The 25,517-nt window shown below is 45.5% G+C and overlaps 1 protein-coding gene across 1 annotated transcript in view; it reads left to right on the plus strand.

The window, feature by feature from the left end:
* apc (APC regulator of WNT signaling pathway) overlaps positions 1 to 25,454 on the plus strand; it is a 26,248-nt gene extending 794 nt beyond the window's left edge. The window contains exons 2-18 of the mRNA XM_037692161.1: positions 4,967 to 5,122; positions 11,595 to 11,682; positions 11,759 to 11,975; positions 12,219 to 12,327; positions 15,999 to 16,112; positions 16,196 to 16,258; positions 16,327 to 16,377; positions 16,453 to 16,539; positions 16,626 to 16,803; positions 16,876 to 17,076; positions 17,145 to 17,240; positions 17,321 to 17,460; positions 17,538 to 17,615; positions 17,699 to 17,815; positions 17,893 to 18,107; positions 18,192 to 21,144; positions 23,213 to 25,454. Coding sequence (XP_037548089.1) covers positions 4,988 to 5,122; positions 11,595 to 11,682; positions 11,759 to 11,975; positions 12,219 to 12,327; positions 15,999 to 16,112; positions 16,196 to 16,258; positions 16,327 to 16,377; positions 16,453 to 16,539; positions 16,626 to 16,803; positions 16,876 to 17,076; positions 17,145 to 17,240; positions 17,321 to 17,460; positions 17,538 to 17,615; positions 17,699 to 17,815; positions 17,893 to 18,107; positions 18,192 to 21,144; positions 23,213 to 25,108 — 6,738 coding nt within the window. The 5' untranslated portion in view covers positions 4,967 to 4,987 and the 3' untranslated portion in view covers positions 25,109 to 25,454. The remainder of the gene's footprint in view (positions 1 to 4,966; positions 5,123 to 11,594; positions 11,683 to 11,758; positions 11,976 to 12,218; positions 12,328 to 15,998; positions 16,113 to 16,195; positions 16,259 to 16,326; positions 16,378 to 16,452; positions 16,540 to 16,625; positions 16,804 to 16,875; positions 17,077 to 17,144; positions 17,241 to 17,320; positions 17,461 to 17,537; positions 17,616 to 17,698; positions 17,816 to 17,892; positions 18,108 to 18,191; positions 21,145 to 23,212) is intronic.
* The last annotated feature ends 63 nt before the right edge of the window (positions 25,455 to 25,517 follow it).

The following is a 25,517-nucleotide window of genomic DNA, read 5'->3' on the forward strand; positions in this document are numbered from 1 at the left end:
AGTTGTACTGCTGAATACTGCTGAAGGACCACTGTAGTACTGCTGAAAGACTACTCTAGTATTGCTGAAGGACTATAGTATTGCTGAAAGTCTACTGTAGTACTTCTGTAGTACTGCTGAAGGACTACTGTAGTACTGCTATAGTAATGTATTAATCTCAGTGTAATCTGTTTGGCAGGTGCAATGAAGTATCTGCGTGTTTAATCAGTCATGGCTGAACACTAAACTCATTTTCACTCTTTCCCTCCTGTAACTCTTGGGCGTACATCCATTGAAGCTGAACACATGGTTCATACGAGTGTTTCCAAACATCAGTATCTTGAGCTCTACACAAACTATATTTTAGTTTGAAATATTAACTTGTCATCTATGATGGAGTGTCTGTCTACACAAAAACATTGTACAAAGGAGGTCAATCTTATTTTCTTATACTTCCTATATACTCCCTGTTTTTAATGTTTTAATTTCTTAGAACTTAAACAAAACTCCAGTTCTGATGCATATCTGTTGATAATGAACCAAAGCTACTGAAATTGTGAGTATGCTTGTTAGAAAAATATTCTTGTCATCAGATCTCAGTCAGCTTCATTGCAGCTGAACACAGTGTTACACTGAACATCACATCAGCTGGTGGACATAAATACAGTACAGTAATATTATATTCACAAAATACTAACAATACTATGTTCATCTTACTGTGAAAATTTATCCCTCGAGACCTGACGTCAACAGTCCGTCGATTAGAACAGAAATAAGCTGCGAAGTGCTGAAACATCTTCTGCTTTAACCAAATAAGGACGACCGCTCCAAGATGGCGGCCGTATTTCCTGCGCCGCAGCAGATAATGCGGAGTCTAGTGTTTATATGATGTCTGTGCCCACCCCTACCCAGCTTGGTTTATGGGACCACCTGGTTCCAAGCGAGCTACTTCAAGGTGATTATTTTGACATAAGCAGACAGCAGCTGTTGATTGGCCAACTGAGCTACGTCACTGGATGACCCGCCCAGCTAAACTGAAAACTACATCTGAACCTCCACTTCCTCTTTGATTGTGTTTAGTGTGTGTTGTTTTTCTTGTTTCTGGTATGGACATTACAAAAATAGTGCTGCGGATCAATGAAGAGGTACAGACCTTCCTAACTTTATTAGCCAATGTTCGGGTGCAGCGTGAGCTGGACGGCACCACCACAAATGAGCGCATTTACCAAGAGATATTGAAGATGATGGCACAGCATGGCGGCTATACCCAGAATTATAAGCAGTGCCGGGATAAGCTAAAGAAACCGACATCTATAAGGAAATTAAGGCCCACAATGGGTATAGTGGCTCAAACACAGTGACCAGTTACAATACTGCCCACTTTGTATTGACCATTCCACCCACAGAGTGGGGAGACAAGTCACCGTGACAAATCTAAAGTGGCTTTAGTGTACAGTCTCAGGGTGTTGGACTTGGATGAAACGGTCCATGCATTGTGAGGAGCTTTCTAGTCTTGATGTCGGTGGCTTCGATCTCCTCCTTTGTCCAGGCTGTTACATCAGCTGCAGTGTCTCCCCTAGTTAGCTTGCCATGGCCGGGTGCTCATCTCATCCATGATTTTTGCTGATGGGGGGGGACGGAGACATGTCTGAGCGCAGCTTGTACTAACAGTTTTTGAGCGTGGGTGGGGGGGCGTTCATCATGAGGGAAGAGGCAATGTGAGTGCTGCCTTGGGCTTTTTAGCTAGAGTACCTGTATTTTGCGTCGCTACCAAATGCCCCTTTTGCACCGCCCCTAATAAGCCCCAACTCTGGGCAGCCCGCCACAAAAAGAACCCTTCTGCACCAGCCCTTTAGCTCGTATTTTTAGCTGATTTGAGGCTGATTCAGGACCTCTTTTTGTCCCTGCGTCTCTGGTGGGACCAAGCGAGCTCAGCTGAGCTGAGTCCGGACCAAAGCGTGAATGCAGGACTCTGACTGGTCAGAGGGAGGAGTCACTGGATCTCAGAAACTTTTCACTGAGCCGCCATTTGCAATTTCTCTGGATGTGGAGCAGCGGCTGGATCTATTTTAAAGATTTTAAAAACAATAATGACAACGCCATGTTTAATTCTGAAGTCCAGGCGTTTTTTTGTGTTTGGTGACGACTATAAAATTCAAGCGAGCGGAGTCACCGTGGAGGATCATACGAGCTGCCGAGACTTTGAAGTCCGCGAGGCCGAACCCCGAGACCCGGACTCGCCTGTTCACAAAGGCCGGATTCGAGCCCTGGCAGGCAGGAGGACCGGGATGGAGGGAAGGGGGGGTGGAAATGTTTTTTTTTTTTGGTTACATTTTATGTATAAAATATAAGTTTGTTTTTTTTATCAGTGAAGATTAAAAATAAATAAACGGTGCCGGCTTTATCATGAAATCCTGTTTTCCCTTTGACTTTATTAAATAATCTGTTAATTAAAGTTAATTCAACTGAAAAATTATAAAAAGACAAAATTATTGAATCTCTCGTATTTCCCTCAAACATGTTTAAAGAAGAGACAAAATCTTTGGATCAAACATTATTCTAACCCACTGATGTACAAATCACAAAACAAGAATTACACTTTAAATTAAAGCTTTAAATCAAAGCTAAACTTTAATTCAAAGCTAAAAATAATCTGTATACAAGAAAAAAATAATCTGTATACAAGAAACAAAACCACAATGAGTGCAAATAAATCAAATGATGACGAGAAATATAGAATTTTAAATATAGATATCCTGATGCATGTTCAATAATCTAGGTAGAAAATCTAAAAAAGTTAAGAAAAAGTAGAACCGTTTCTCCTTTTCATCCGAAAGACTTCTTCAGTCTGAGGAGCTGTATTCAGCTCATAGCTATTTATATCAGACTGAGCTGAATACAGCTCCTCAGACTGAAGAAGTCTTTCGGATGAAAGGAGAAACGATTCTACTTTTTTTTTGTTTGTTTTGTTTTTGAACGTCCAGAGGACCAGACTTAACTTTTTTAGATTTAAATATAAATGTTTTGTAGAATCTGGTTCATCAGATTTAATTCAGTTCACTTTATTTATACAGCACCAAGTCACAACAGAAGTCGTGTCAGGGCACTGAACAGAAACATTCATATATAAAAATAATAATTTAATATTATTTATCTGAGGAGCAGACTCATCGTAGAACTCTCATTAGCAGGACTTGGATTCTGGACACGCCTCCAGAATCGGTCCTAAAGTGCAGGTGCAAATCCAGGCTGAGCTGAGCCAGGCTGAGCTGAGCCAGGCTGAGTAGGGGTGTGCACTAGGGCATTAACAGAGTACTCGAGTAATCTACACATCGATTGCTAGGACCTCTATCGAGGTTAAAAATGTAATGTCGAGTATCCGTAGTGACGTCATATTATGTGACCACGTATGACCGTAGGGGGCGGTGTTGCACTGTTGCAGGTCACAGAGTATGGTGTAACACCGGGTCCAATCCACCGAACCAGAACCAGTTTCAGTTTAAGTTTCATTTCTGACGTGCTGCGTGTTTCTTCACGTTTGCAGTTTAATAATAATAACTAATAGTTTAGTTTTTCCTGTGACTTATTTGCAGTATGATAAATGGTAGGAGCATAATATACGCTCCCGATGTTTTGTTGGTCTTTTTTTTTGTAAATAATTACCTTTTTTGCAGTTTTATTTATTTATTTGTTTTTGTATCTTGAGATCTATGACGTCATCAAATACTCGAGTTCTACTCGGGTTTTATTATGTTAATGTCGAGTTTAAAAATTATATACTGTTCAACCCCTAGTGTGCAGGGCTGAGCAGAGCCAGGTTGGTTAGGGGCAGTGCAAAAGGGGCAAAAGTGGTTCAAAACATCCCGATTCATGCTCAATAATCGTTTTCAACAAAAAAAAAAAAAAAAACATCCAGAGGACCTGACTTAACTTTATTGGTATTTTTTGGTGCATTTCTGTGTATTTTGTAGTTTACTAATTGTTGTATTTTATGGTGTTAAAAATATGGAAGTCCACCCTCCCCAGGTGTAACTTCAGGAAGCTCCCTGTATGAGAAATATACATATTTATATTTTTTAGATTGGTCCTGGATGACTGAGAATCTCCAGCATCTATCGGTGCAGTTTTTGTGTATTTCTTGGTGTATTTGTATGTATTTAATAGTGTATTTATGAAGTATCTTTTGATGTATTTTGGATGCATAATTGTTGTGGTTCGTAGTGTATTTAATGGTGTTTTTATGTGTATTCTTAGTGTTTTCAGTGTTTCTTCTGTGTAATTTCAGTTTATTTTCTGTGTATCTGGGCGTGTTAGTAACTCAGTAACCCAGTCAGGCTGCCTGCAGTGCTGCAGAGCATGCTGGGAGAAGAGGAGGGGGGCTCGGGGCTCTCCCTCCCTCTTGCTCTCTCTGTGCCTGGCTCCTGATTGGCTGCTGGGCAGCTCAGCTGACCCCCCCCCAGTTAGATACAGAGACGGAGGCTGATGGAGGAAGCAGCGATGGGGTAAGCTGCCATTTTCTCTTTATCCTCTGTCGTTACATCCTTTATCCGTCTGCATGTTTGTGTCAGTCTTCCTGCAGGATAAAGGGTTTCCTGTGGGGGGGTCTTTCATTGTTTGTTCTTAGCTGGTTTACCTCTTTGGATTTCTGTCAGGGCTTCCTGCTACGAATTGAAAGATGCTGGGCAGGAAGAGCAGGGGATGCAGGGAGGAGGGGGAGAAAATGGCCAACCTTTGGTGGGGGTTGGAGGGGGCTGTGTCTGGTTCTGAAATTATCTCTGTTGGTTCTGATCCGTGAGCTGACCCAGAATCAGCTGCAAATTTATCATGGCCGATCAAACTCAGCCGTGGTATCATCCTTACAGATCAGCATTGCAAACAGCATTCTAGCTGTACTACAGAGTACTGTGGAGTACTACGTATGACAACAGAGTACTGGTGGTACTAGTGGTACCTGTAAGTCAGTGCCGTTGGTGTCTTGTTGTTGCAGGTCAGACGTTTGTAGTCCAAGATGGCAGCAGCGTCGTACGACCAGCTGTTGAGGCAGGTGGAGGTGCTAAAGATGGAGAACTCCAACCTGAGACAGGAGCTGCAGGACAACTCCAACCACCTGACCAAGCTGGAGACCGAGGCCTGCAACATGAAGGTGAGGGTTCACACTTGAACTACCGCAAGTTCAACTGCAGCTCCAAACTACAACGACATGTCCAAACTACGGGTAGTTTAGCCAGCCTGTAGTTATTTCAGGCAGAGATAGCCCGTTATATAAAGAAGTAATTTCTTCTCTCAGGAACACCGACTATCATCAAGTTAATGGTTCTTGAGTCATCTCAGCTGCTCTCTGTGGTTCTGTTAGAACATGAAAGATACAACAAAAAACTAACATCCATCCACCCATCCATTCATGATCTTTACGGATCGCAGGGAGCTGGTGTCTATCTCCAACAGTACCTGTGTGAAGGATGGGGGACACAAAGACAGGTGTCCTGTCCATCACGGGGACACAGAGACAAACAGGACTAACAAACATTTGCTGTCAGTCACACCTGAAGACATTTAGTGTTACCAATGAACCTATCGTGGAGGTTTCTGTTCTGTGGGAGGAAGCTGGAGAACCTGGAAAAAACAAGGACAACATGTAATCTGTATCTAGAACGACCAGGAAGCAAACCTGCAACCTTCTTGCTATGAATCAACTAGGAATGCACAATATTGGATTTTTGGCCGATATCCGATATGTTAAAACTTATTCGGCCGATAACGATATTTTCTATACTTTATTTTATTCCTTTGTCAGAACATATTCCTCTTATTTTGGCTTATTTGCTACAAAAATTGTGCAACAGCTGGTGACATATATTCAGTAACAGTCATATGCATAGCACTTTAACTTATATTAAATGAAAAATGTTAAATGTTATTTATTAGCATTAATTATAATAATGTCATCACTGTATGTTTCCATACAATGGCAAAATTAGTCCCTGCATTTAACCCATCCACCACCAGGTGGTGCATTAGTCACCTGCGATGCTGTCTCACTTGTGGAGGCTTGTTCCAGGTTCCTAGCTGCAGTGTGGGATCCTCTGCACTCCTGTGCATGAAGGACAGACATTTTAAGTTCAAAGTTTTTGTCTATCCATTGTGCCGTAAGACTAATCATGCTCACGGGGCTGACACTTGATGTCTGTGGTAAAACTCACCCAACAACTCAGGGAACGTTACGTCGGAAAAATCTCTCTGACTGGGGACGATGTAGCGAGGCTCAATGTAGTCCATTAATCTTCGGAATCTGACATACTCAATAACGAAAAATAAACTTCCACACCGCCGACATTTTGAATTTTCCTCTCCGCCGTGAGATCAGGTAGGCGCGCGTGACGTCATCGCGTTGCGCTGCCGCTGCAGGCATCCTTGTCACTGGGTTGTCATACAAAAACAGCGTCTTTTATATCGGTGAGTTATTTTGATGGAATGGTTGATGTCCGATATTGAACTTTGACGCTAATATCAACCGATACCATGCTGATAATCCCTTGAATAAATGGCTCTAACCACTTTTCCACCATGCTGGCACTGTAAAACAATCTGTTTAAATATAGACAGAAGATGATTAGATTTTCCCAACCTGAATCAGTGACAGGATGATGTTCATCACCTCACATTCAGCTGTGAACCTTTATTAATGCAACACCTCATGTGAACACTTGGACTTGGCATATAATGATGCTGCGTTCAAAATGTAAAAACATGGCAGTGTCCCCCATCCCATAAAGTGTCTCACATAAAATGGGAGAGGGAGGGAGTCGTCGTCATTCTCAGCTTTCTATAATCAACTCGGTCCCCCAAAAGTTTGAATTTTTAGCCTTAAAAATTGATATGTTTGGTGGGCACTCCAGATTTTGACTGTAGTCACCTGTTATACAGGAGGCCTTCATCTGCCGCCGCTGATACCCTGGCATCATTAGTCCAGCAACTATCTGACTTACAATCTCAATAAATTATCCTGGGAGGTGTTTTCAATTGGGATTGGTTTACATCAATGTCCCCCTTCTGATCCCCCATACCCTGATTGATAAACTCCTCACACTAGGTCTAAGCCCCTCCATTTGCCACTGGGACAAGGACTTCTTAACCAACAGGCCGCAGTCTGTGAGGATCCACAACTTCTCCTCAAGCACCATAACCCTCAGCACTGGCTCCCCTCAGGGGTGTGTGCTGAGCCCTCTCCTGTTTACTCTGCTCACATATGACTGCACACCTACTCATCCAGGCTGTCAGGTTTGCAGACGATACAGCAGAGATTGGATGCATCACAAAGAGTGACAAGTCTGACTACAGGCAAAAGGTGAAACACCTGGAGAGCTGGTGCAGGAAGAACAACCTCCACATCAATGTGAAGAAGATGAAGGAGATGGTTGTGGATTTCAGAATGGGGCAAACACACCTACTCCCCTCTGAACATAGGAGGATCTGTGGTTGAAGTGGTCTCTAGTTACAAGTACTTGGGTGTACACCTGAGGCAACAGCACTAATCAAGAAAGCTCATCAGAGACTCTACTTCCTCAGGCGGCTGAGACGAGCTGGTCTGGGAAGCTCAGTCCTCACCTCCTTCTACAGGTGTGCAGTGGAGAGCATCCTGTGCTCCAGCATCAACGTGTGGCATGGAGGCTGCACAGCTGCAGAAAGAAAAGCTTTGCAGAGAGTGGTGAAGGCTGCACAGAAGATGTTGGAATCAGTCTCCTCACCATCACAGACATCTACACCTCCAGATGCAGGAAGAGTCACTTGCATCATGAAGGACCCCGCTCACCCAGCACACTTTTTGCCCCACTCCCCTCAGGAAGGAGGTTGAGGAGCATTAAGTGTTATATTACATTATTATTGTTTAGCGTATATCTTAAATCCTTGTACATTAGTCCCTCGCTACTTCGTGGTTCATTTATCGCGGGTTCGTTTAATCACAGATTTTCAAAGTAAGATTGGACGTGAAAATTGGTTGATTGATGGATGAGCCATGAATTGTTTATTTTAAATAAATTATCTAAATGTTTTTGCACCAAGTGTGCAGCCCACAAGTGCAGAGGAAGCTCCCTCCTGCAGCTGATCAGCTGATCTCCTTCTCTGCCACCCCCACATTTCTCCTGCTGCAGCTTTGTGAAGGGTTAACCCTTTGCTGTCCAGATGCACCGATCGACTTTTGTCTTCCAAATTAAAATTAAAAGTATGTCACATCGTAAAACTGTCATAATCACAAAATATAAAAGTGTTAAAAGCTATTTTTAATTATTTTAGAACTTCTGTGTTCAGTTGTTTCAGTGTAATTGATCAAGAAGTACATGTATGCTCCGTGCTGCAGAGCTGAAGCTGCGTGACATCACTTGATGTCCTGCTGCACTTCTCTTCTCTACAATTTAAATTTAAATTGTGTAACATTTTAAAAAAACAATCCATGCTGCATGGATTGTTTATTTAAAATGTTACAACATTTAAATTTAAATTGTTTACTTAAGAATGGAGATTGAAAGTAACAGGTGATGAGTGTGATTACAGCCTGGCTCATGTCATGACAAAGTTTACTGAAACTGAACTTGAACTACTGTCTCCCTACTTTGCAGTTCTTCACTTATTGCCCCGGGGGGGGGGGGGGGGGGGGTCCCAAACACCCACAATAAATGAGGGACTACTGTATACTGTTTATTTTTCTATACTTCATATTTTTGCTATTTTTGGGCATAACTGGGACCCTGTGTACACAATTTTGTTCCACCTCATGTACCACATGTGATGCGAATGACAATAAAGTCTCCTTGAACCTTGACGATTTCAAGACTTACTGTTTCTCTTTTAACTACTCAAATCATTGCAAGTCCCACTCTTTTAAATCTCAAATGTCACAATAAATCATGTCTTATTGATCTTTTCATTACAAATATGTCACATAGATTTTCAGCAACAAGTGTTTCTAACTACTTAAGTGACCACTGGGCTCAGTCAGGCACACAGAAATGTCCCCGTTCAAACTTCTCGTATTCAAAAAGAGACGATTTTCACACAAGTTCTAAAAGTGAATAAAGAGAACCCAGTTAAACAAATGACACATAAATATTATACATGGTCATTTGTTTATAGAGGAAAATGATCCACTATTACGTATTTGTGAGTGGTAAAAGTATGTGAACCCTTGCTTTCATTATCTGTTGTGACCCCCCGTGCAGCAGTAACTGTAACTGAATGTTTCTGGTAACTGTTGATCAGTCCTGCTCACCAGCTTGGAGGAATTTATTCCATTCCTCCGAACAGAACAGCTTCAACTCTGAGATGCTCGTGGTTTCCTCGCATTAACTGCTCGCTTCAGGAGTATACAGTACGTCAAGTAACTGCCTAACATTGAAGAAAGCCTGATGGTTTTTAACAAACCTGGTCTGATCAGGTGAAACAATAGTGGGGACCACCTGCTCCATTCGTGTTGCCAGGACCTTTGCAAGAATCTGAACATCAGTATTTAAAAGCGAGATGGGTTTATATGAGCCGCAGTTCAGAGGGTCTTTGTCTTTCTTAGATAACAGCGAGATTACAGCTTGGAGCATGGTCAGTGGCAAAATCTGTGCTGCCAGTGATTCCTCAAACACAGACCTTAATAAAGATAAAGTAGATTAAAAATTCAGATGGGAAGCCATCTGATCCAGGGATTTCCCATTTTGCATATCATTGATTGTAGAGTTCATCTCAGCCACAGAGAACTCCTTCTCCAGGTCCTCAGTGGGAACAGGAGCCACTGAAGGAAACTCAAGGTGTTCAAAAAAAGTCCTCCATGTCCGATACGGGGTGTAGTCAGCTGAGATGAACATGGCCGACCCTTTTGAAGCTTATCTGACCGCCGCTGCGCGCTCGCTGTAGAATCTCCACACGTTTCCGATGGTAATGGAGCTTGGCCACGACCACTCCGGGTCTCCCATCTGAGCCACCCCTGGCTGGTGTCTGGTACACGAAGTCGATCAGCGGTGATTTATCAAACTTTAGGACTTCCTTTAGCATGTTAGTAATAACAGTGACCCGCTGACTCAGGAAGTCCACCCATCCTAATATCACGTCTGGTTCGGTCCTCTACAACCTCACACTGTTTTTTTAGCTCATCATTTTCAGTCTTCAGCTCCACCACCGTTGCACGCAGCTTTTCCAGTTCGTCCGGGTGGGAAGACTTTTTTTTTTTTTAGCTCTAAATTAGCAGACCCAGCCTGGTTGATCTCGGCTCTGAGAGACGCAGCAGCAGTGATTTATTTGAGCCGGATCCTGCTGCAACAAGATCCGCAAACTCCCTCATCTTGACCAGGTGCGTTCCGGAAACTGTTTGCTCGGAGCCGACAGCTACAAGCTCAGTACAAGCACAATAAGCATTTGTAAACCTAATTTGTTTTTCAGGATATAATATTGTACTTTATCAGTGCGTTATAAGTTTCTACAACTATAGATACATATAATAGGATTCATAACATGTAAACCTCTCACGCACCACAGTACTCTATACCAGGGCTATTCAACTAAACTCGGGGCCACAGTTACTGACAGCCTGCAGCTCAGGGGCCGGACATCCAGCGATTAAAGTCATTTTGTAAATAAACCAAGTATTACAATTATCTGTTACCTTTTAAATTGGTTTATTTTGTTGCATCGACTCATAAATGCAATAAACGGAACTCCAAACCCAGAACCCCCAATTTATTATTTTTTTAATGAAGTGGGCCAGATTGAAGCCTGGCCCACGGACCACCAGTTGAATAGTCCTGCTCTGTACGCTGTGGTCAATGGGTCATGATGTTTTACCTGCAGACTTCTTCACTGGTACACGTTCATTTACAAATCCATCCCCAGCCTGCTCTCCTACTCGCCTCTATCCTCTGATGTCAACGACGGTTCTGTCACAGCCGGCGTTCCCAGGATTTTATTTCTTTTAAGTGTCCCCTCAGTTCTGAAATGGTCTAGTTTGATCCCTCTGGGACATTTTACAGGACTTTGTTGCAAATGTCAGGCAACAAATGCAAATTTGTTGCCTGTCTTAATGAGATTACCAGTTTAAACAAAAGTAAATTTACAAAATAAATAGACCTGTGCTGCTCTCCTCAGGCTTTAGCGTCAGAATGAGCTCCTTGTTTTGCCTCAGAGTGACAGGTCTGTTTGTGTGTAGATCTTTGCTTGGACTAAAATAGTTCTGTCAGAATGAGCGGTCTGTCTCTTCCCATCTTTGGTCACATGTTCTCTTGTCTGCTGTTTTCTGTAGTCTGGCATGAGCCTTGGTGGTGGGCTTGTTTGTGTTGCTGTTTATTGTGTTGTTTTGTTGTTGTGATGTTTTCATGTAGTTTTGTTATTTTCTGTCCATGGTTTGTTCTTGTCTCGTTATTCCTGTACAAATACAGACTATTCCTGTTTCTTGGTGTGTGCGTGCGTGCATGTGTGCGTGCATGTGTGCATGCGTGTGATCATGTCTCTGTATAAACGCAGCAGATCGATCATGGTGAGTCAGGACTGTTGTCGACCCGTGAAGTTTTATCTTCATCTGAATGATGTTCTTTTGGATCCCACCATGAGGTAACACCATACTGCCTCTTTGTCTCAAACAGGAAGTGCTGAAGCAGCTGCAGGGCACCATAGAAGAAGAGTCTGGGGAGATGTCTGGCTCTCAGCTGGAGCTGATAGAAAGACTGAAAGGTGAACAAAGTAAAGGTTCACAATCGGAGCGGGTCTTACTGTCCGCGCTGCGCCCTCACTGTGTTACGTCTTGCAGGGATCAGCCTGGACCCAGCCGCCTTCAAGCCCAAGACCAGGCTTCCTCCTCCCCCCTCCTCCAGCTCGGCCTCCTCTTCCTCAGGAGCTCCTTCAGGAGTAGCTGGAGGCTCTGGAGCTTCGGGCCCTCCCTCATCCACTGCCTTCCCCAGGAAAGGGCTGCAGTCTGCGGGCAGAGACAGCCACGAGCGCTGCCTGGAGGAGCTGGAGAATGAGAGGTACTGAGACTACTGGACGTACTAACACACAAGTACTAATACTACTGTACTGATACTACTGAGAGTGCTGCTGCTGGAGTACTAGTACCATGAAAAGTACTGCAGCCAAACTTGAGCTCAGTGCAGCTAAAGGTTAAGTGACGTTCAGGTGAATTTATTCAAACATGTAACAGGTGTGAGCCTCTCTTAGATGTCAACCAGGTAACTCACTCTGCTCTGTGATTGGCTGCCACTTCCTCACAGATCTCTTCTGTTGGCTGAGCTGGAGAAGGAGGAGAAGGAGAAAGACTGGTACTACGCTCAGCTGCAGAACCTCACCAAGAGGATCGACAGTCTTCCACTCACAGAAAAAGTAAGTGTTTACAGTTGGACCTGCAGAAGTCCAGAAACCCCAAAATAATTCTGACGTAATGTTTCAGAACATCAAAGCTTAAAATATGGATGGTTCTGATGGGATTTTGCTATTCACACCTTCGCAACTGAAAGTCCATATTCAGTCCTGGTGGTTTTGAACATTTCTGGAACACAATTCAGTGCGACAGCTAAACTTTAATTATTACTGTAATTGCTAGTCTATAGAACGCACCTGACTGTAAGTCGCGTATACTCAATTTAAAGTAAAACACAATTTTGTACATAAATAAGACGCGCCGGTGTTTAAGCCACGGGTGTCCACAATTAATTCTCAGAACCTGTACACACCTTCTGGTAGTCTGTGCAGCTCTTGTTGTAATGAGCATGAACTTTGGAGCTCTTGTTGTAGTATAAGAATCAACCACTAGATGGCGTTTCATAGACTTTGGCATGCAGGACAGGACTTCATGACTCTTGGCTCTGGCTCATGGTTAAAACCATTCAACCTACAAAATGAGCACAAGAACTATCTTAAGCATAATCACTGGACAGAACAGAGACAAACACCTACATAAACAAAATTATTTAAAAATTACATACCAGTAAATTTTACCCACAATCCCTATCGAGGTCATGTGAATGGGAGTCACATAGTACTATAATGGTAAAATACAGTAAGTATTCATAAATTACTACCATTGATTTTTATTGTTAAACACTTTTGGTAATAGCTGCTGTTTTTAAATGTACAATAGTCTCTCGCTACTTCGCGGTTCGTTTATTGCGGATTTTCAAAGTAAGATTGGACGTGACAGTTGGTTGATTGATGGATGAGCCATGAATTGTTTATTTAAAATAAATTATTTGAAATGTTTTTGCACCAAGTGTGCAGCCCACAAGTGCAGGGGAAGCTCCCTCCTGCAGCTGATCAGCTGATCTCCTTCTCTGCCATGCCCACATTTCTCCTGCATCAGCTTTGTGAAGGGTTAACCCTTCGCTGTCCAGATGCACCGATCGACTTTTGTCTTCCAAATTAAAATTAAAAGTATGTCACATTGTAAAACTGTCATAATCACAAAATATAAAAGTGTTAAAAGTTATTTTTAATTATTTTAGAACTTTTTGTTCAGTTGTTGAAGTGTGACTGATCAAGAAGTACATTTCTGCTCCGTGCTGCAGAGCTGAAGCTGCGTGACATCACTTGATGTCCTGCTGCACTTCTCTTCTCCACTATTTAAATTTAAATACTGTAACATTAAATAAACAATCCATGCTGCACGGATTTTTTATTTAAAATGTTACAAAATTTAAATTTAAATTGTTTATTTAAGGAGGGAGATTGAGAGTAGCAGGTGATGAGTGTGATTACAGCCTGGCTCATGTCATGACAAAGTTTACTGAGCTTGAACTTGAACTGAACTTGAACTGAACTTGAACTGAACTTGAACTGAACTTGAACTACTTAATGGCTTTTCACTTATCGCGGGTGGGCGTGGTCCCAAACACCCGCGATAAACGAGGGACTACTGTACTTTCTAAGTAAATTTGATGCGACTCCTGCTCGGCGTAGCCCATTTGAGTCATGAGTCACATGACCCACGGGGGAGGGGGAAAGCCCCCCTCCCTTTTTCTCATTGAGAGCTGACACAATTAAGAAAAGGGTTTTAAGCACAATCATCCATGATATTTATGTACACAGAATTAAAAAAAAAAAAACTTTTATTGAAATATATATGGGCGACATGGTGGCGCAGTTGGTAGAGCTACCGCCTCTCTGTGAGAAGGTTACCGGTTCAAATCCTGGCCAGGGGCCTTTCTGGGTGGAGTTTGCATGTTCTCTTTGTGCTGCGTGGGTTTTCTCCGGGTACTCCGGTTTCCTCTCACAAACCAACAACATGCATGTTAGGCTGATTGGTAACTCTAAATTGTCCGTAGATGTGAGTGAGAGAGTGAATGGTTGTTTGTCTCTGTGTCCCTGTGATGGACTGGAGACCTGTCCAGGGTGTCCCCTGCCTCTCGCACAGTCATGGTTGGACATGGGCACCAGTGACTAGGGCATTAACAGAGTACTCGAGTAATCTACACATCGATTACTAGGACCTCTATCGAGGTTAAAAATGTAACGTCGAGTATCCGTAGTGACGTCATATTATGTGACCACCGTATGACCGTAGGGGGCGGTGTTGCACTGTTGCAGGTCACAGAGTATGGTGTAACACCGGGTCCAATCCACCGAACCAGAACCAGTTTCAGTTTGAGTTTCGTTTTTGACGTGCTGCATATAATAATATTATAATAATAATAACTAATAGTTTAGTTTTTCCTGTGACTTATTTGCAGTATGATAAATGGTAGGAGCATAATATACACTCCCAATGTTTTGTTGGTCTTTTTTTGTAAATAATTACCTTTTTTTTGCGGTTTTATTTATTTATTTATTTTTGTATCTTGAGATCTATGATGTCATCAAATACTCGAGTTCTACTCGGGTTTTATTATGTTAATGTCGACTCGAGTTTAAAAATTATATACTGTTCAACCCCTACCAGTGACCCAAAAAGGCAGAAGTGAGTAAAGATGGATGGATGAATTTAAATATGTACCAGTCTTGACTGACTGCGACTACTTTAAAAATAAATTTGACTTGACTTCTGCTCTGCTGAGCCCACATGACTAAGGGGAAGGGGGAATATCCCTTCCCGTTGTCTCCTCTGCACCGTTTCATGTGTTCAGAAGTGAGCTTAAAATGAGATGCTGGTATTTAAACACATATTTACCGTACACAGAAAGATTTCACACAGAAAGAATTGTAAAACTTCTATTAAAATATGTACCAGTATTTGGGACGGCTTTAAAAATAGATTTTCCGTGACTTCTGCTCCGTGGAGCCCACATGACCAAGGGAGGGAACAGCTGGTAAATTTATTTATTTATTTTTTTTCTGAAAAATGCCTTTAATACGGCTGGTAAAAAAAAAACCAAACAAATGTACTGGTAGTCAGCAAAAAGACACTTATTGCTATGTTCTTCTTCCACTGTGCTCTAAAACCATTAAAGTCTTCTTCAGTGTCAGAATTAAAGAGGTTCAAAAGAACATCATCACACACCGCCTCCGTCTCGCTCTCGCCGTCACTTTCCCTCGTGCTGTCTCCATCATCATGCAGCAGTCGTCTGTGGCTGAGTGGTTAGAGCAGTCGTCCTCCAATGCAAGAGTTGGGGGTTCGAATCCACCAGCAGTCACATGCCGAAGTGTCTCAGGGCAAGACACTGAACCCTCATCGCCTCCGATGTGTGTCCCATCAGTGTATGAATGTGATCTAAAGCTCTGATTAGTCTCATTAGAATGATTTGTTCAGTTAGCTTTGTAGGGATCTAGTAGAGTGCTGTATGAATGGATAAATGAGGCACAGATTGTTGTAAAGGCCCTTTAAATGTTTATATGTTATTCAGCGGCAGGAAGCCTGTCAAAATAAAATATAAAAATAAAATAAAATATTAAAATTATTATAAAAGTGCACAAATTAGCTGCTCCTGTGTGTAAGCTGCAGAGTCCAAGGCGTGAGAAAAAAGTAGCGGCTTATACACCGGCAATTATGGTAGCTGTTCCTCAGAAACTGTGCTGCAATGCATGCTGGGAGCTGTAGTCTCTGATGTTGCCGTTTGTCTCAGTTCACTCTGCAGACAGATATGAGTCGCCGTCAGCTGGAGTACGAGGCTCGTCAGATCCGATCAGCGATGGAGGAACAGCTGGGCTCCTGTCAGGAAATGGAGAGGAGGGCTCAGGTAGGTTGAACCCACATGTACGTCACCTGTGTATTGTAAGACATCCTCTGAGATTTTCCTGAAGAGGTCTGTATATTTTTCAGACTCGTGTGTCCCGAATTCAGCAGATAGAGAAGGACATCTTAAGGCTGGGAGCTCGACTTCAGGTAAGCTCACCTGCCAGGACAGTAACACCTGCGTAACTCTTACCTTAGTAACTTGTCTGTCTCTGCAGGCGGAGGGTGGTCAGAGTGCAGGTGAGAGCGGTGGATTGGCTGGTGCTCAGGTGAGTGTGCTGATCTTTGTTCTGATTGGTTACCTGCTTGCTTTGATCTATATTTAAGTTCTGTTTTTCCCCCAGAGTTCTGTCAGCCGATTAGACCAGGATCCGGCCAATGAGACAAGCTACTCCGTGCCTCGACGAATCACCAGCCACCTGGGGACAAAGGTAACTTGGACTGGGTGCTGCTGGTGGGGTCCACCTCCTGGGCGGGCAGAGGAGGTGCTGACTCTGCTCTGTGTCGCCCCCTGCAGGTGGAGATGGTGTACAGCTTGCTATCCATGCTGGGAACCCACGATAAAGACGACATGTCTCGCACGCTGCTCGCCATGTCCAGCTCCCAGGACTCCTGCATTGCTATGCGTCAGTCCGGCTGCCTGCCGCTGCTCATTCAGCTGCTGCACGGCAACGACAAGGACTCCCTGTTGCTAGGTAACGGCCGGCTTTCTGCTTACTTCCTGCAGCCCCCACACGTTTTGTGTTCACATCTGTGTGGTTATCCAGGTAACTCTCGTGGCAGTAAGGAAGCTCGAGCCAGAGCGGCAGCGGCGCTGCACAACATCGTGCACAGTCAGCCAGACGACAAGAGGGGGCGGCGAGAGATTAGAGTGCTCCACCTGCTGGAGCAGGTCCGCCATTACTGTGAAGCATGCTGGAGCTGGCAGGAAAACCACGAGAGGGGCGTCGATCAGGAGGACAACCCTAGTGAGTTGTTGGTCACATGACCACAGAGTGTTACTGGGGGTATTTTAACACGTGTGACTGTGTTGCAGTGCCGTCTCCTGTAGAGCATCAGATCTGTCCCGCCGTCTGCGTTCTCATGAAACTGTCGTTTGATGAAGAGCATCGCCATGCCATGAACGAGCTAGGTCAGTCTACTGGTCCAGGTTCAGACCAGGTTTAACAGCTGGGTTCTAATTGCTTCTTGGGTTGTTTTTTACCCCTGCAGGAGGTCTTCAAGCTGTGGCGGAGCTGCTGCAGGTGGACTGTGAGATGTTTGGGCTGAGCAGCGATCATTACAGCGTCACTCTGAGGCGATACGCTGGCATGGCCCTCACCAACCTCACATTTGGAGATGTAGCCAATAAGGTGATAGCAGTTGTTTTACAACTATTTACCTCAGGAGCCCATAAGATCTCAGCATCTTGGTGTTCTTTTTCCACCAGGCCACACTGTGCTCCATGAAGGGCTGCATGAGGGCGATGGTTGCTCAGCTCAAGTCAGACAGTGAAGACTTGCAGCAGGTGTGTGCAGCTTGGTACCATAGCAACAAGCTGAGAGATAGCAGGCCTGTTCAGGTAATACAGAGTCTCTCTTGTGTTTCCAGGTGATAGCCAGTGTCTTGAGGAACCTCTCATGGCGTGCTGATGTCAACAGTAAGAAAACACTCCGGGAGGTCGGCAGTGTACGTGCGCTGATGGGCTGCGCTCTGGAAGTCCAAAAGGTAAACAAAACAATCACATGGTCTCAGAAGAGTACTGAGCATGCTCAGTCTGACGTCTCACACTGTCTCTGTTTCAGGAGTCCACTCTGAAGTCTGTGCTGAGCGCTCTCTGGAACCTGTCGGCTCACTGTACAGAGAACAAAGCAGACATCTGTACCGTGGACGGAGCTTTGGCGTTTCTAGTAGGAACCCTGACACACCGCAGCCACACCAACACTCTTGCTATCATCGAGAGTGGCGGAGGAATTCTCCGGAATGTTTCCAGCCTTATCGCCACCAACGAGGCACACAGGTAAACAATATAAACAAACAATTTGCACCTGAAAGTGCAGAATGTCTCAGATATGTCACAGTGACCCTGCGTCTTGTATTTCAGGCAGATTCTACGTGAGCATGGCTGCCTGCCAACACTGCTGCAGCACCTGAAGTCTCACAGTTTAACCATTGTGTCCAATGCCTGTGGGACGCTCTGGAACCTGTCGGCCCGGGATGCTAAAGATCAGGAGACGCTGTGGGAACTGGGTGCTGTAGGCATGCTGCGCAATCTCATCCACTCACGACACAAGATGATCGCCATGGGCAGTGCTGCCGCTCTGCGTAATCTGATGGCTAACAGGCCAGCTCGCTACAAGGATGCCAGCGTAGTGTCACCAGGTGCCGGGGCTCCGTCGCTTCATGCTAGAAAACAAAAAGCTTTATTTGAGGAGCTGGATGCTCAGCAGCTATCAGAGACATTTGATAACATTGACAACCTGAGCCCCAAAGCGGCACACAGGAAAGGACGGGGCTGTAATGGCGCTGGAGCAGGAGGAGGAAGTGCAACACGCTCCTATACCAACACGCCAGTCTTGTCAAGTCCGAAGAGTGGAGATGGATCAAAGAGGATGAGTGAGGAAGGGGCGTATGCTCGGTCAATGTTCCCGCCCAGTGTGCGTGCGTCCAGCGACAGCCTCAACAGTGTAACAAGCACTGAGGGCTATGGCAACCGTGGCAAGACCAAGCCATCATCTGACACATTCTACTCCTCTGATGAGAGCGGAGCCAACAAGTGTTGTGTTTACAGGAAGTACCCTGCAGACCTGGCTCATAAGATTCGTAGTGCCAATCATATGGCAGACGATGATGGCGCAGAGCTGGACACGCCCATCAACTACAGCCTGAAGTACTCGGACGAGCAGCTGAACTCTGGGAGACAGAGTCCGAGTCACCGCAGCGACATGGACAGTGATGATGGTCAGGATGTCCGACTGCAAACAAACAATGGTGCAGAATCGGGACCGAATGGTAGTCACATGGCGTCTGTGCCACCTCCACACTATGTTGTCACAGCACCACCAAACTACAGCAATGACCCTACCCCTGAACAACCCATTGACTACAGCCTAAAGTACAGTGCGGACACCACACGCAAACCACTGTTCAAGCAAGAAGAGACAGCTGTGCCCTCGCTGGCTCCTCCTCCTCCCTCATCTAAGCTCCACCCCCTGGCTCCCTCACGCACAATGACAAAAAGCAACCAAGAGTCGACACAGATATACTGTGTGGAGGACACGCCCATCTGCTTTTCCAGGGGCAGCTCACTGTCCTCGTTGTCATCAGAAGATGAAGAGGATGGCATCGGGAGGAAGAGGAAAGGTGGCAGCAACAGCAGCAACAACTACCCGACACTTCCTGTCAGCGAGAAAGGCAGTCAAGAGCAACAACAACGACACCAACAGAAAGAGGCAGAGAGTCAGACAGCCGCTGTCCCCTCTACTCGAGGACGACGTGGCCATCACCACCACCATGGCCACTCCCATCACCATCACCACCACCACAATGCAACATCATCATCAGGCACAAGAACTCCTAAGAGTCCGCCGGAGCAGCCGTATGCACAAGAAACACCATTAATGTTCAGTCGTTGCACATCAGTCAGCTCGCTCGACAGCTTCTCTACCTCCTCCATTGCGAGCTCTGTTCGCTCCAGCGAGCCCTGCAGTGGTGTGCCAAGTGGCGTGGTCAGCCCCAGCGACCTTCCTGACAGCCCAGGTCAGACAATGCCTCCTAGCAGAGCCAAGACGCCACCGCTGCCGCCACCTGCTCAAGCAACCAAGAAAGAGCTCAAGGCCAGGGAGGAGGAGAGCAGTGCAGATGTCATGCTGCACTTTGCCACAGAAAGCACCCCACACGGTTTCTCCTGCGCTTCTAGTCTGAGTGCGCTCAGTCTGGATGAGCCATACATCACAGCTGAGATGAAGATGAAGACAAAGGATGAGGAGCAGGGTGGGAACAAGGAGACGAAGGAAGAGACCCCCAAACCAATCCTAGATGAGTCTGATGATGATGACAACGAGATCCTGGTGGCGTGCATCACCATGGCCATGCCCAAGCCGTCCCAGAAACCAAAGAAACCGCAGCAGCCAGCTCCACGCAAATCCAGCCAGCTCCCCGTTTACAAGCTCCTCCCACCACAAAGTAGAGCACAGCCACATAAGGACAATCCACCACCACCTGAGGAGGTGCCCAAAGTCTACTGTGTGGAAGGGACACCACTCAACTTTTCCACCGCCACCTCTCTAAGTGACCTCACCATCGACTCCCCTCCTAATGAGGAGGCTCCTTTGACTCTAGCTCCTGTGGCTTTGCCCACCTCTGCTTCAAGGAAGCGGGCAGGATTTCCTGAAGGTGAAAATGGGGATGACATCCTGGCTGAGTGCATTAACGCCGCCATGCCTAAAGCCAAACCCAAGAAGCCAATCAGAGCAGCAGCAGCAAACAATGAGCACCTTCTGGCCCCATCTCTTCCTCCTGCCATCTCTCCTCCAATCCCACCTTCACTCTCCCAGCAGCTTCAGAAGAAGAAGCCAACATCTCCTGTGAAGCCAATGCCTCAGCGGGCACCATACAATGTTGCCATGACAACAGCCGCTAAACCAAAACCAGGATTTGCCTTTGATTCGCCACGTCATTACACACCCATCGAGGGAACGCCATGTTGCTTCTCACGTAATGACTCACTGAGCTCCCTTGACTTTGATGAAGATGAATGTGGAGAGAAGGAAGGTGATGACAGGAAGATTAAAGAAGAAGAAGGCAGAAAGACCAAACAGCAAACTGCTGCTGTCTTCCCTCGGACCAAAACTACATCCAAACAGATGGACTCAGACGAGAAGCAAAAATTTGCCATCGAAGACACACCTGTCTGTTTTTCAAGAAACCCTTCGTTGAGCTCACTGAGTGACATTGACCAAGAGAACAACAACAAAGAGTTTGCACCGCCACCACCAGCAGAGGAGGAGGAAGTTGTTGGCAAAGCAACAGCAAAGTCTCCTCCCTCTCCTGCGGAGGTGAGTCACAGTGCTGAGGTACTCAGGCAGGTACAGTGTGGGCCCACCACCCTTGGGGAGAAGAGTCAGTGTTGTGTTAGGTGAGAGCGTACTGATCCATGGCATCATAAACTGCCTTTAGTTATGAAGAACCTCACTTCACTGGCAGGTAAGGACCTGGAGCTTGTGTGTAAGGTTTAGAGCAGGGGTGCCCCATACATCGATTATGATCTACCTGTCCATCGCAAAGGCATTATGGGTAGATCGCATGGCATTAAAAAAAAGTAAACGTCAGCCTATCATCCATCCTCACTATGAAATGTGTTACTTGATTGACATACAGGGCAGCCAGTCACAGCCCTCATTCACTCAAACCAGGTCTCAGAGTGGAGATTTTCAGGGGAAATATTTATATTTATCCATATTTAACCCCCACCCCATGAAATTCTCCGTATGAAGTCGAACATGTTCACTGCAGGCGGCTGCAGTCCAAAGTTTTTCTGCACTAACAACAGTTGTAATGAATGTCAGAGAGCAGATTGTTTTTGTGCTGCTCACCTTTTTAAGCAGGTAGGAGCAAAACTAATAAAATCCAGTTCCAAAAAGACGTTAGTGTGTTCACCAGTTTGAACGTGATCATGCAGACGCTGCATGCACAAGGAATGCAGCTGAGCCCTGCATCAGGGTTGCCAGATAAATTTAAAATGTCTTAATTACCCACTCTTTTTCTGTGCACATTTTCAACAAACACAACTCACACCTCATCTTAGAATATCTTTACTCATCACATATGACAGTTTCGGTAAAAAAAAAAAAAAAAAAAAAAAAATTATCATTTTAAAGCAACAGTACTGTAGTTTTTAATTTCTTATCTGGCAACCCAGCTGACATGGAAACGACAGCATTTTTCGTGTAGACCCGCGCTTTTTTGTTTATTACACCCAATAAACATTGAAAAAACACTAGTTTCCAGAGGTTGTTCACTTTGACTTGGTCATTTTAAAAGGAGCTCACATGCTGAAATATTGGGGGCACCCCTGGTTTAGAGACACCAACTGACTAGTTGGGCTCGCAAGGGCGTCAGAAGCATCCGTAATGTGGGGGGGACACAACGATGTGTGTAGGTGTGTGCGCGCGGCATGCGTGTGCGCAAAAGAAATGTGCACTAATGTACAAAAAAAGCAACATTTCACCTATATTTGCTGTAATTCCACACATTTAAAGCATATTTCTCACCAAGTTTGTGTAAATTCAGCTGTGGGTTTTAGAGACATTTTAACTTTAATACACTTTAACACAGAGCGTCAGGTCGACACTGTTTGTGTTTATAGAGAAATAAAAAACATCAGCACTAGACATTTTTACTTGTGTTCAACACTACTCGTCTAAATGATGTTTGTCATGAAGCTTGAGGACAATAAGGTGTGGGGTTTTAAACACATTTCAACTTTAATGCACCTGAACACACAGCGTCTCTTGCACCTGCAGCATCTCACAGCGTCACAGTTACTGCTAAGAGAACATGCTACAGACGTAGCGCTGCACTCAAGCATCCTCCTAACATGAATATATGTTTATGATCAAGCCCCTGGTCAACCACTGCCCGCACTAAGCTGCTAAACTGGCGAGTGAGCAACACAGAGGTGTCTCCATCTCCTGCACCTGTGCGCGTTTTCTTCCGAAGCAGGAGACTCAGCAGCTGCACAGTTTCTGCTCTGTGTGTAGAGGTGGAGGTAACCAGGAAAACCTGGGGTGGAGTTTTATTAGATTGAGTATTCTCCTATTAATCAAGTGGAATGGATTTGTTCACGAAGAAAGAGAAACTGCGCCGCCTGAACTAATGTTTCGTAGTAAAAGTGGGGGGGTCCAAATGAAGGTTTTTTTTAATGTGGGGGGGACTTGTCCCCTTCACATATAATGGTTGCGACGCCTATGCAAGGAAGTAACAGGTTCTCTTAGATTGGTAGAATAAAATGGTTGGATAAAGGTTACAGGAAGAATATACATTCTGTAAACTTTACTAAATGTTTTTTTTTTTTCAAAGTTCTTTCGGAGTTACTGTTTAACATGTTATCTCTGTCATCCACAGGTGAAGTTGAAGGCCCGCCCTCCTGCTGCCAGTGGCTATGCCCCCAAAGCATTCCATGTGGAGGACACACCTGTTTGCTTCTCACGGAACTCCTCTCTCAGTTCACTCAGCATTGACTCTGAGGATGACCTTCTGCAGGAGTGCATCAGCTCAGCTATGCCCAAAAAGAAAAAGAAAATTGCTACGCTGCCAGTCCCTGTCTCCATCTCTGTGCCCCCTCCTGTCTCCAAAACTAATGAGGGTATTCTGGCTGAAGAGGAGCCGTCAGAGGCACCAAGAAGTCCCGCTTCCCCCGACTCAGAGTCATTTGATTGGAAGGCTATTCAAGAAGGCGCCAATTCAGTCGTCAGCAGTCTGAACGCTGCCGCTGCTGCCTCTTCATCGTTGTCCCGCCAGCCATCATCAGACTCTGATTCAGTCCTGTCTCTGAAATCTGTTGGCTCGCCCTTCCACTTGCCCAGAGCCATTAAGAATGTAGAGGTTGAGGAGGAGGAGGAGGATGGACATCAAATGAAGCGTGGTGCCAGGATCTTGAAGCCTGGTGAGAGCAGCACACTGGAGGCCAAAAAGAAAGAAGAGGAAGAGGAGGAAGCAAAGGCACTGAGAGGTGGGAAAAAGGTGTACAGAAGTCTGATCACAGGTAAGCCCCGAGCGGAGATGGCAGCCAGGGGGCGGAGCAAACCTAGGGCTGCAGCTGTGGCCAAATGTCCAGGAAGCAGTGATGGTGCTGACAGAGTAGGTGGATCTTCTCGAGACTCTACACCTTCTAACTCCACCACCCCAGCCAATCAGAGAGGAAGATTGTCTCAGCTGCCACGTACAGCATCTCCAGGAAGTGCAACTTCGTCAACTTCCTCCAGAATCACCGTACACAGTGGAACTTCAAAAAGTGCTAGCAGCATTCCAAGGAGTGAGTCAGCATCAAGGCTCAGCAGCACCACTACATCTAAGAAGCAGAAGGTGGAGTCTGAGAAGCCGGTGCTCGTCCGCCAGTCAACTTTCATCAAAGACGCTCCAAGTCCAACATTGAAACGGAAAATGGAGGAGTCTTCATCAACAGCAGCTCCAGAGTCACCATCCAGCCCTGAAACCTTGCTGCCTACCACAAGCAGGAGACAGGATGTCAACCGTTCCCATTCTGAAAGCCCATCTCGCTCACAGGAAGTCACCTCATCTCGCCTGAGCCGCACCGGTACTTGGAAACGAGAGAATGGCAGTGGTGCTGTGGGGGGGACTGGTGGGAAACACTCAACATCTTTGCCTCGTGTTGGCACATGGAAGAGAACAGGAAGCTCATCATCAGTGCTGTCGGCGTCATCCGAGTCCAGCGAGAAAGGGCGGAGCGAGGAGGACAGCACTGCCAGGTCCAAGGGAACATGGCGGAAAGCAAAGAGCAGTGCAGACTCTACAACCATCAAATCAGAAGATGTGTGGGTTCGTCTGGAAGACTGTCCTGTCAACAACCCTCGTTCACCATCATCCTGCTCATCTCGATCGCCTACCACGTCCAATGCCCCACCCATCATTGACAGCCCTATCCCCTCCAAGATTCCCTCCTCCTCCTCTTCTTCATCCTCTAATCTCAATCTGCGACGGAGCTGTGAGAGCCTAGATGATAAGCCACCTCCACCGCCGCCTGATCGCCAGCAGCAGCGGGCTCAGCAGCGCAGTGGCGCCGTGGCAGCTCGCGTCAGCCCCTTTAACTACACGCCAAGCCCAAGAAAGAGTAATGCTGACGTCATCTCCACCCCTACGCCACCTATCAGCAGCACCTCCATCACTCCCACACGACCTTCGCTCATCCCTACCCCCGTCACCAAGAAGCGAGAGTCGAAGGGCGGGGACGACAGTGGTGGCAGCGATGAGCGTGGCTCCTACATTGTCACATCTGTGTAAAACTGACACAAGTTAAATGACAACAGGAAGTGAACAGAACTAGACAGGAAGTAGAGTTTTGTTTACTTTCCTGCGCTGCTGCCTGATGATTTTATACCACTAAACCGTCTGTAAAACTTAGCTCCACCCCTTGCATGGCCCCACCCCCTTCATGATAATGATGATGATAGCTGTAGCTTATGGATAAAGTTTCATTTTTATTAATAAAGTTTGGCCTTGAACAAAACTAGATCCTGACCCCTTTGAAAGACCTCAGATCTCATCCTGAGGACCCCCCAACACACACACACACACACACTTCAGATTCTGAGATCACTCAAATAGACCTCAGATAAAAATCCCCCCCCCCCCCCCCCCAAAAGACCTCAAATCAGACCCTGAGATCTCAAAAGAGATGTCAGATCAGGAC

Source organism: Nematolebias whitei, chromosome 18 (assembly GCF_014905685.2).
Source record: "Nematolebias whitei isolate Nwh7 chromosome 18, NemWhi1, whole genome shotgun sequence".
In the NCBI taxonomy this organism is placed as follows: Eukaryota; Metazoa; Chordata; class Actinopteri; order Cyprinodontiformes; family Rivulidae; genus Nematolebias; species Nematolebias whitei.